The following is an 11,260-nucleotide window of genomic DNA, read 5'->3' as shown; positions in this document are numbered from 1 at the left end:
TCTTTAGAGGTACATACTGCTGCATTCAAGGAGAAATGACCTAATATCCGGAATTTGCTTTAAAATACAGCCAAGTCCCCCACTCCTCCATATCAAACACCTAAATAAAAAGAAGAATGAACAAAAGACTAAAAGTAAGTGTATGGTAGATGGAACAAGAATGGCAGTATATTGATAACTCCTGAAACTACATTATGTGTACATGAAGCTGCATTCCTATTTTATAATTATTCTGAAAATTTCTACCACAAAAAAATTGCTCTTTGGTCCTTTTTATTTAGGGATTCTTTAAGAAACTGGGAGATTTAGTTTTTTGCAAGGCTACCTTTGCCCTATCTTTATTCTCCTTCTGCCTAGGAGTCTGCAGTGCCCTTTCAAATTTGGGCCCCCTTTGGTCCTCTGGGTATTTCTAATGCTTTTTTAATGCAGTGACTTCTGGAAGTCCCCCTCACACTTGTTAACTAATAGTCCCACTGGATGGGGACCACTGCCCCAAATGAGGTGTCTCTAATTTTAGATTGGAATCAGAAAGATCCAGATGGGTTGCCACTTATAACTGGTATACATTTCAGCCAATGAGCAGAGACGTGCAGGAAATAGTATGCAATTTTCTTACATAACTTCACTTAATTTATAATTTGCGCCTTGGTTCTGCTGATGTCCTGTTTGGATTTCCAACTCTCCCTATTCGGAAATCATACAAGGCTGAGGTTTTGAGGGTGGGCTGAGATCATACTCTCTGGTTATTGGAGCATACAGCTGAAGTTTAGATGCCCATCAGCTCAGTTGCCAGGACATCTTTAGGTGGTGTGGCCTCTATGCCTATGTGAGACAGGTCTTCATGATCCTGCTTGTACACATAATAGAGCCAGACCCTCTTGAAGTTTTTGCCACATATACCTCTCCAGACACATTTTAGAGGGCTCCTCTAAAATCCATGGTTTGAAGATCTCTCTCTGACCTAATCAGTACCTCTCAACACTGTGGTAGAATAAGAAGGGCAGGACTAATTTAAAAAATCCTGGCCAGGCGCGGTGGCTCAAGCCTGTAATCCCAGCACTTTGGGAGGCCGAGACGGGTGGATCACGAGGTCGAGAGATCGAGACCATCCTGGTCAACATGGTGAAACCCCGTCTTTACTAAAAATACAAAAAATTAGCTGGGCATGGTAGTGCGTGCCTGTAATCCCAGCTACTCGGGAGGCTGAGGCAGGAGAATTGCCTGAACCCAGGAGGCAGAGGTTGTGGTGAGCCGAGATCGCGCCATTGCACTCCAGCCTGGGTAACAAGAGCAAAACTCCGTCTCGGAAAAAAAAAAAAAAAAAAAAAATCCTGCTTCTGTTTTTTTTTTTTTTTTCTGCTAACTTTCCCTTTTCCTATAGAGTTTGAGGTTTTAGAAATAAAAGTCAGGTGGAGTGTGGTGGCTCAGGCCTGTAATCCCAGCACTTTGGGAGGCTGAGGCAGGAGGATAGCTTGAGGCTAGGAGTTCAAGACCAACCTGGGCAACATATTGAGACCCTGTTTCTCAAAAAAAAAAAAAAAAAAAAAAAAATCAGCCAGGTGTGGTGGCTAATGCCTGTGGTCCCACCTACTTGGGAGGCTGAGGCATGAGGATCACTTGAGCCCAAGAGGTTGAGGATGAAGTAACCTATGATCGCACTACTGCACTCCAGCCTGGGCAACAGAGGGAGACCCTATCTCAAAAAGAAAAAAAGAAAAAAAAAGAAAAGAAAGACAAAGAAAAGTCAAGATTATTGCATGCTATTGCTGCTTTCAGCCCTGCCATACTGTCCTCTGAGCAATGAACACAAAGCCTGCTACCTGCTTGAGTCCAGAAGGGAAAGGGTGATAAAAAAGGAGAAAGGAAAAAAACTAAACAGAAACATGTTAACATCTCAAAATATTCTGCCACATTTGAAATACGGAGACTTGAATTCATTAGAGAACTTCTACTGGAAAAAAGGAATTGTTCTTGAAAACGAGGTCTCTGCAGTTGCGTAGACTGTGTTGGACGTAAGTCCATTGAACGCTGTGATGTCATCATTGAAGTCATAGAATCTGCTGAGGGCCTGGTGACCTTTGATCCTTAACAGTTCCGCTGTGTAGCGAGCACGAGGCAGTGCTGCTTGTTCACTAAGCGGTCTGAGTTCTTCAGCTGTTTAGGAGACAAAACCACTTTTATTCATACTGAATCTTTTAAATGAATATCCTGAGAGTCAAGAAAGTCCAATCTACAGGAAAAACGGGGAGCTGGACATTACGCATCTTCTAGTAACTCTTCTAGCTGATTCCATGAAACGGCGACAAAAGAGGAAACACTTGGAAAATGAAGAGTCCCACAAAACCTCTGAGAAGGGAGAAGGTACGTGCGGGGCAAACCGTCTGGGGCACACGCGTCATTGGCCAGCCTGAGCCGCCTTTAAGGAGTAGGCACTGAGGAGAATGTACCACCTATGCAGCAGGGAGGGGGAGACCTGGCTCGTGGCTGATGCCGGCACGTCCATCTTGAGGGTACCCGGCTGTGAGGTGGCACAGGAAGTCCAGCGGATGCCGCTTGCACACCAAAAGCCAGCTTTGCTGGTCTGAGAACTTCTGTACCTGGAACTACATCAGTCTCCAGGCAGGTGGGGCGGGGGTGGGGGACCCACTTACGAAGACCCAGATATGCAGCCTGAGTCCCGTCTTTCTCTCTCACTCTATTTGTTCTTTCCCTGGGGCGACTGAGTTGCGGGTGGAAAGGTTCTGGTAGAAATCTATGAGTTGCACTGCCCCTTTTAGCAGAAGTGAAAGAATAGCCCAATGAGTTAAAGGTTTTGTTGAAAAATATCTTGAGAAGTGAAACGCTTGTTAGAAAGTAGATTAAACACTTGTTTAGGGATGGCGTCATACTGAAACCATGGAGGTTTGATTCCTTCAGCAGGAAGAGTTAACCCATTAATCCTAGAGTTTGTGAATCTAGAGTGTGGGACTTCCCAGAGGAAATGAAGCACAGGGGAGGGGCCTTAGAGCACTTTCAGTTTACTTCCCAGGAGGCATCATAATGACATGTATTAAATGTAAACAAGCCCTTTCTTCTGAAAGGGAGGTGGTCACATGAAGGAGCAGGGCAGAAAGGAGCCTGCCCCAGATGGCCCTGTAGGCTTCTGCTGCAATTAGAGCTCAGCAGGCCCATGAGGCCCAAGGTCATAAGAACTGTAGGTTGAGCCCGGGGAATCGAGGCCCGGAGTGTAGGCCTCGAGAGGAGGGGGTTGGGACAGGAAGGGGAAGGCAATGGTTTTCCTCTCCTTCAGCTACCCTTACATTTCAGAATATATTTTCTCTCTCTCTCTCTCTCTCTCTCTCTGTGTGTGTGTGTGTATGTGTTTGTGTGTGTGTGTGTGTGTGTTGGGAGCAGAAGGACTGGGGATAATGGGAGTGCTGTGGTGGGTTCTGCAGGGTGAGCTTCCTGTCACCATGCCTGGGCCTGGGCAGCACTCAATACACATAACAGTGTATACTGAATTTTTGTTCAGGGTATTCCAGGAGACAGTCACTCAATATACCCATATATACTCTGATACAGGAAAAAAGTCACATACCTCCACACACAGTGCATATAGTTATATATACACTGTTCCTCTATTACATATTCACACAACGCATGTGTGTGACAGTCCTTTCTTCCTACAGAGATTTCATGTGTGGTGTGGTGTGTGTGTGTGTGTGTGTGTGTGTCTCCTCAATTCTCACATAAAAACAGCTACCTTTAACTATCTCTAAATATCTGTTTAAGAGCTCCACACATCATATATGCCATATCTGGAATATACTGTATAGCAGTGCTAGCCTGCTTTGCCACAGACCACAACAAAGCAAAGATTCACCACCATCCCCTTATTAGGGTTGCCAGATGAAATACGGGATGTCCAGTTAAACTTGAATTTCAGATAAACCACCAATGATTTTTTAGTATGAGTGTGTCCCAAATATGGTACAGAATATACTGACACTAGAAATAATGATGACAAATATTGCAGGGATATACACTGAAAAATTATTTGTAATTTATCCAAAATTCAAATTTAACTTGGCATCAGCTATTTTTGCTAAATCTGGGGACCCTTATATATTCATAAGGAGCTGACCTGTTATATACTTACAAATTTCTGCTTAGTGTCTGTCTTCCCTGTCTAAAATGGAAGGTCCTCTTAGAAGAAGGACTGTTTTGCTAAGTATTCCTAGAGTCTAGAAGAGTGGACTGGTGTCTCATACATGGTAGCTGTTCATCAAATATTGCCAAATGAATGAATTAATATACATTATAAATATAAGCCACATCATGTAATCAGGAAATGTTACATATTGCATAATTCTAGGGTTGTAAACACAAACTATGCACACAAACTCCATAGACAAAGACACATTTCTACAGTATACCCACACGAACCTACACATATCAAAGGCTATCTGATATGCATCACTCTTACACTTTAGATGTATTCATAGTTACCACACAGGCCTACATTCCTAACAATACATTATCAAAATACCTGTTGATGGTAATTAAATACTAGAATATCTACCAGAAGCCAGTTTCATAAACCATGTGTGTTCACCACACCTGACATATGTCAGCCACTCAGTAAATATTTGTTGGATGGATAAATGATGCACAAATATTCGTCATCCACCATATCTCTGTGTACTTCATACCTTTTTCAGGAATGTCAAAGTCTGAAAAGGATGTCCTGCAGTCTGGATCCAGTGGAGTGGCCAAAGGCTGGAGCCAAGGGGTAGGAGAAGTCTCCTCTACCTCCGAATACTTCTCCTGCATTTCTTCTTCATGCAACCTCATCTATGGTGGTAAGGGTGCAGGGTTCCTTGGGCATGAGGCTCCTTGGCTGCGGGGTTCATTGGGCATGAAAATCTTTGAGTGTGGTGCTCCTTGGGACTGGGGCTCTTTGGGTACAGGGCTCTTTGGGCATGAAATTATTTGGTTGCAGTGCTGCTTGGGTGTAAGATTCTTTAGGAGCGGGGCTCCGTGTGTTTGGGGCTCCTTAGTTGTGAGACTCTTTGAGTGTGGGGCTCCTTGGATGTGAGACTCTTGGTGTGGGGTTCCTTGAGCATGGGACTCTGGATATAGGGTGCTATGGGTGTGTGACTCTTTGGGTTCTGGGCTCATTGGGTGCAGGCTCCTTAGGCATGGGACTTTTTGGGTGCAGGGTTCTTTGGGTAGAAAGCAGGAGGCTCATAGATCCAAGCATGAGGCTGAGAAGAAACTCAGGGCAGTTAGACGTGATCAGAGCTCTGCAGAGCTCTGCAGAAGTGTCTGGGCAAGATGACACAGCTGTTAGAAAAGCATAGATATGAACTCAGTGTAGGAGAGCATGAGCCCTGGTGTGCAGTCAGGCAGTCAGGGAGCAGTGGCCAGAAAAGTCTGTGCTTGGAGTTTAGGGCCATAGGACCAGATTAAGTAAGTACCTTCAGCAAAACTATCTGGGTTCTGCCTTTGCCTTCCAGAGAAGAGAGTTCCTCAGCGCAGGCCTCCAGCATTGCAGTGGGACTCTCTAGCCCACACACCTCACACATACAGCCACACTCTCCACAGGTACACTCTCTGCACACACACAACCCAAATGCATGACCTACAGTGCCATTCTCCCATACCACCTCCCACCTTTCACAAATAACACATCAATGATGGCACCAACTCACATCGTCATAGCACACACATGCTGCCAACATTCCACATAGGCTGCAGTCCTTACCACCATACTCCACACCCCTGGATACAGACACCCCATCAACATCCCTACACACAAATGACACTAGAATCACTGCCCCACAATATGAATGACAAATACCAAGCTCACCACACAGCTGCATCACACTGTAGTCCCTCTCTCCTACACCACACATATTCAACTTACATTCCCCTAGCTTCTGGCACACCCCATGCACCTGCTCATGTTTCTAATTTCCTTTTCTAGGAATCCAGAGAATACATCAAGACGGCCTCCAGCCTCAATCACCTGTAGCCCAAGTTCAGGAACGAAGAGAGACTTCTCCCTGCTCACAACATGTCTTTTTGTTGCCCCATTCGTCCTATAAGACCTGTGTGTCCTCTCTGTGTGTAAACAAAGAGGAAAGGGGCATGAAAATATACTATATGCAGGTACAAGTGAAAAATGGTGTAGCTGTCTCCTGGGAGACAGAGGAAACTTCAGAGTCCTTAGAAAAGCAGCCAAGGATGGAAGAAATGACTCTTCCTGAGGTTGTGCGGGTAGGTACTCCGCCCTCGGATGTATCCACCAGAAACCTCCTTTCTGACAGTGAGCCCAGTGGGGAGGAGAAAGAGCATGAGGAGAGGAAAGAGTCAGACAGCCTGCCAGCCTCACCAGCTGTTGAGGAGAGACCCAGGGCCAAGACACCTGACTGGCTGGTGACCATGGAGAACGGCTTCAGGTGCATGGCCTGCTGCCGGGTGTTCGCCACCATGGAAGCCCTCCAGGAGCATGTGCAGTATGGGATCAGGGAGGGCTTTAGCTGCCACGTCTTTCATCTCACCATGGCTCAGCTGACAGGCAACATGGAATCAGAGAGCGCCCAAGAGGAGGAGGAGGAAGAGGATGACCATAAGGAGGAGGAGGAGGAGGAAGAGAAGCCAGAAGAAAAGAAGGAGGAGGAGCAGCCCTCAGGGGAAGACCGTGGCCTGAGGAGATCCTGGAGCCAATGTCCAGGCTGGGTGTTTCATTCTCCAAAGGACATTCCAAAGGACAGGAAGTGAGCAAGAGCTGGGTTGGGCTGGGTCCGCTGAGGGAGCAGTGGCTTCCCTGAGCCAGTATTCTCTCCCCAGTTCAGGCTTAGGTCTCCATAAGGGAGATTTGGGGGCTTTACTGGCTCAAGGAACAATGGAGAGGGGCATAACTGGGCTCCTGTTTCTTGCCTAGGCAACTACTAAAGTCTTGATTGTAAGTCAGGATTTGTCTTGAGCTTTCCAGCCCCTGCAGGAAGTTCTGAGAATTTCAAATATCGCATTAACTAAGAAGTGTCTTTCTTTGGTTTGATTTTCACACAGCAGCTGAGACTTATGGGTCAGAAGACACTGGAAGATGGTGTGGCCTTCTCTAGCAAGAGGTAAGGCCTGAGACTTGCAGTGTTCTGAGGCGGTGTTGTGAGGCCCAGAGGAATTCAAGGGAAGGAGCCGCAGGGATGCACGGGGTTGCCTGGTGGCTCTGCAGCTGCATCAACTTGCGGTGTACTTAGTGCTTCTGGAGGAATTGTCCTCCATTTGCTTAGATGATGAGGTGAAAGCATTGACGGAGAACTTTCTCAATGTCTCCATGATTGTCCTCAATTCTAAGGAAATCCTGGAGCTCTTCTAGGCAAATAAAGCTCAGTGTAACCTCAAGGGCCAGGATTGGCCTGAAAGGACAGGGTGCCAGCAAGATCAGAGGCATGGAGAATGAGCGCCTTTGGCCTGAGCTGGGAACTCAGCTCAGCCCATGGATATAGCCCTTGGGAAAAAAGGGAATTTGGATAGGTAACAATGTGATCCTGATGCAATCCCAAGAGACCTGGAAATGTTTCAGACCCTTCATTTTGCTGCAGTTGATCTGGAAATGAACTCACTGTGGTATGCATGGCTCCGAGCTTTAAAACAAAGGTGAAGAGTAACTGACTAGCAATGCTCATATTGTTTCTTGCCTCTTCCTGTTCTGCCTCAATTGTTTTCTTCACCTCCAGGGAGAAGAAAGACCCATGGAGATAGTAGCAGACAGACTGCCCAAGGTATGAAGGAGATGAAGGGTCAGCACTCAGTCTAACATGTAAACATCATATGTAATAAAGGGTGTGTTTCAAACCTTCCCTGGATATGTTATTTAATTAACAAATTAATCTACCTATCCATCATTTTCTTTTTTTTTCTCTTTTTTTCTAGATGGAGTTTTGCTTTTGTTTCCCAGGTTGGAGTGCAATGGCGTGATCTTGGCTCACTGCAACCTCTGCCTCCTGAGTTCAAGTGATTCTCCTGCCTCAGCCTCCTAAGTACCTGGGATTACAGGCATGCACCACCACACCCAGCTAATTTTGTATTTTTTTAGTAGAGATGAGTTTTCACCATGTTGGTTAGGCTGGTCTTGAACTCCTGAGTTCAAGGGATCCATCCGCCTCGGCCTCCCAAAGTGGTGGGATTACAGGCATAAGCCACCGCACCCAGCCCTATTCATTATTTTCATCTGTCTCTCTAGTGGTTTGTGAATGAAGTTTTATACGAGCACTGAAGATATCTACCAGCCTTTTCCAGAGGCAGCAATACCTAAGCTCCTGGGATTGATTAGGCTTCTGTGTCACAATTTTTCCAAGGCTAGATACCACATTTCACATGGGACCATGACAAACTCTGCTCCATACCTATGTTTTCATCATCCAGCTTTGTTAAGCTTCGCAGTTTTCTATGTTTGCTTCAGTTGGCTTCAAAGTAAAAATGATTACAAATACAGTCATAGTCCCCTGTTCCATTGCCTTACATATGAATTTTGAGTATTTTTTTAGTACTTCTATGTGTGTCTTATACTATTACTTAAATATATAAAATGTTTTGAATATCTTAAAAGTTTCACATAGCACTGTACTTCATTATTCCTTTGCAACTTGTCTTTAGTAAAAAACAGGTTTTTAAGATTATCCATTGTCATAAACATATCTGTAGTTAATTAATTTTTACTATTGTATTATAGTTCATTCTGTCAATATGCTGGGCATGGTGGCTCATGTCTGTAATCCTAGCACTTTGGGTGGCTGAGGCGGGTGGATCCCCTGAGGTCAGGAGTTTGAGACATCGCCAACATGGTGAAAACCTGTCTCTACTAAAATTATAAAAATTAGCCGGGCATGATGGTGCATGCCTGTAATCCCAGCTACTAGTGGGGCTGAAGCAGGAGGATCGCTTGAACCCGGGAGGCAGAGATTGCACTGAGCCGCACTGAGCTGAGATTGTGCCACTGCATTCCAGCCTGGGCAAGAGAGCAAGACACTGTCTAAAAAAAATCGCCAATTATTTATTTATTCTTTTTTTGATGAAATTTTAGTTGCATCCAAATTTTCTCTATTACCATACAGTGTGAGTCTCTCTTGAGGGTGTATACACCCAAACATTCTTGCTATGCTAAAGCATATAGATATTTCAGTTTAGTAGTTATTGTCATGGTATATTTCTTCCTTTATTCAAGCATTTTTTTCCTATTTTTGTTCTTCAGTAATGATTAGTGATTAATGCTTTTCTCCACAAATGTTATATACAATTTTTATTCAGTGTAGTCCAAGATTTCTTTTCTTTTCATTCTCCTCATGAATGGTATTTTTTTCTATTATATTTTAGAATTGGTTATTATTGATGCATATTTTAAATTTTCATTTCACATGTAGCAACCTTTTTGAAATTTTTCAGATGTAAGTATTTCTATGTAATATTCTTCTACATTCAATCATAATAAATACAACTAAAAAGAATTAGTTTTTTTCCTATTTCTAGACAGCACTTGCATTTTTCTTCTGTTAACTGAACAGGCTAGGACCTCTGGTACAATATAAAATAATAGTGATCATACAAATAAATTTTTAAAAAATGGTAAGAATGAGTATTGAATTTTATGTGGGTTTGATGCATCTATTCAGATGATTTCATTCCTTTAGATGTTAATTTTGTGTAATGCATCATATGTTTTTGGATGATGAACCATCCTGACCTCCCTGAAATAAACCTCATTTTACCATTACTTTCTTTCACTAAATTGTTGAATTCACTTTGCTGTTAAGAAATTTAGGATTTCTATGACTATTCACAAATAAAATCAGGGCATAATTTTTTTCTTACATTATTGTTGTCCATTTTTTCTTTATTTTTTTTTTAAAAAAAAACAAAATTAGCTGTCTCCTATGCCATGATTTTTTTTTTCTCTCTCTCATCCCTAAAAGAGCTTCTATGGAATGGGGATTCATTTAACCCTTCTTTTTTAAAATTTTAATTTAATTAAAATTCCAGGATACATGTGTAGGATGTGCAGGTTTGTTACATAGGTAAACATGCGCTATGGTGGTTTGCTGCACCTATCAACCCGTCACCTAGGTGTTAAGCCCCGCATGCATTAGATGCTCTCCCTCCCTCCACCCCACTGACAGGCCCCAGTGTGTGTTGTTCCCCTCCCTGTGTTCCTGTGTTCTCATTGCTCAGCTCCCACTTATAATTAAGAACATGCAGTGTTGGGTTTTCTGTTTCTGTGTAAGTTTGCTGAGGATGGCTTCCAGCTCCATCCATGTCCCTGCAAAGGACATGGTCTTGTTCCTTTTTATGGCTGCATAATATTCTATGGTATGTACATGTACTACATTTTATTTACCCAGTCAGTGCAGAATTCACATGCTGTTTTGATTCTTCTTGATGGGAGCCACACACTGGAGCTGTTTGTAGTTGACCATCTCAGTCCCTCTCCTCCCATTTAATCCTTGAAGTTTTGGTAAAGTTTTCTTTAAAAGCCTTATGAACTAGGATTTTTCTTTTTTTCGGTAAAGGGGTGAGAATAATTTTGCTTATTGTTTAATTTATTATTTAAAGTTTTCAGTTTTTCTTGAAACAAATTTATATTTTTACAAATTACATTTAATAATACAAAGTAGTCCATAGTTTTGTCATGGTAGTCTGTGATTTAAAAATCCTCTATTTTAATTATGTTTGCATTTGTTTTCTAATTTGTTCATTTGTGCATTTACTCCTCTAGTTCACCGGATTGGTGTTGCCAGAGATTTGCTAATTTAATAATTGAAAATAAAATCTTTTAGTAGTATTGGTATTTTGTATTATTTCCTTTTTTAGATTTCCTAAACATACCTTTGTTAATTCTTTCCTTTTTTATAGGTTTACTCAATTTTTTCTTTTTCTAGCATCTATTGAACACTTTATTGATTTTTAATCATTTATATTTTTAACTAACTGCATGTGAAGCTATGCAAATTTTCTGAAATGCCATTTTATTAGTATCCCACAAGTTTGCTGTGTTGTACTTTCATTGTTGTTTACTTTTAATGTTGTATAATTTCTATTCTGATATTCTTTTTAGTCTGTGAATCACATAGGAATACATTTTAAAGTTGCTAAAATTTTATTGTAACCTGGTATATAGTCAGTTTAAAAAGTGTTTCATATGTACTTGAAAATAATGTGTATTCTCTGTTGGATTCAAGTTCATGTGCATATCTGTTAATCAAGTTTCTTTATTCAAGTG

The 11,260-nt window shown here is 42.5% G+C and overlaps 1 protein-coding gene across 6 annotated transcripts; it reads left to right on the top strand.

Annotated features, from left to right (window-relative positions):
• Positions 1-2,080: 2,080 nt before the first annotated feature.
• On the top strand, positions 2,081-8,528 carry FAM170A (family with sequence similarity 170 member A). 6 transcript variants are annotated; one of them, XM_054252021.2, is made up of 6 exons: positions 2,081-2,361; positions 4,701-4,841; positions 5,969-6,761; positions 7,057-7,115; positions 7,725-7,769; positions 7,921-8,528. In XM_054252021.2, the coding sequence occupies exons 1-4, from the start codon at positions 2,292-2,294 to the stop codon at positions 7,061-7,063; spliced, it is 1,011 nt and encodes a 336-aa protein (XP_054107996.1). In that variant the 5' UTR covers positions 2,081-2,291; the 3' UTR covers positions 7,064-7,115; positions 7,725-7,769; positions 7,921-8,528. The 6 variants fall into 6 exon arrangements, with proteins under 6 accessions (XP_054107996.1, XP_035146919.1, XP_035146918.1 ...); XM_035291028.3 differs by lacking the exon at positions 7,921-8,528 and having other exon boundaries at positions 7,060-7,115; positions 7,725-7,844; XM_035291027.3 differs by lacking the exon at positions 7,921-8,528 and having other exon boundaries at positions 7,725-7,844.
• Positions 8,529-11,260: the final 2,732 nt, after the last annotated feature.

Source organism: Callithrix jacchus, chromosome 2 (genome assembly GCF_049354715.1).
Source record: "Callithrix jacchus isolate 240 chromosome 2, calJac240_pri, whole genome shotgun sequence".
NCBI classification, from domain to species: domain Eukaryota; kingdom Metazoa; phylum Chordata; class Mammalia; order Primates; family Cebidae; genus Callithrix; species Callithrix jacchus.
Note: the sequence above shows the minus strand (reverse complement) of the source record. Positions and strands in the feature narration are given on the sequence as shown.

Coding starts and splice junctions, on each gene's coding strand:
- FAM170A (XM_054252021.2), top strand. CDS start 2,292: ATGAAACGGCGACAAAAGAGGAAACACTTGGAAAATGAAGAGTCCCAC. Junction 2,362..4,700: donor AACCTCTGAGAAGGGAGAAG/GTACGTGCGGGG, acceptor TACCTTTTTCAG/GAATGTCAAAGTCTGAAAAG. Junction 4,842..5,968: donor ATGCAACCTCATCTATGGTG/GTAAGGGTGCAG, acceptor TTCCTTTTCTAG/GAATCCAGAGAATACATCAA.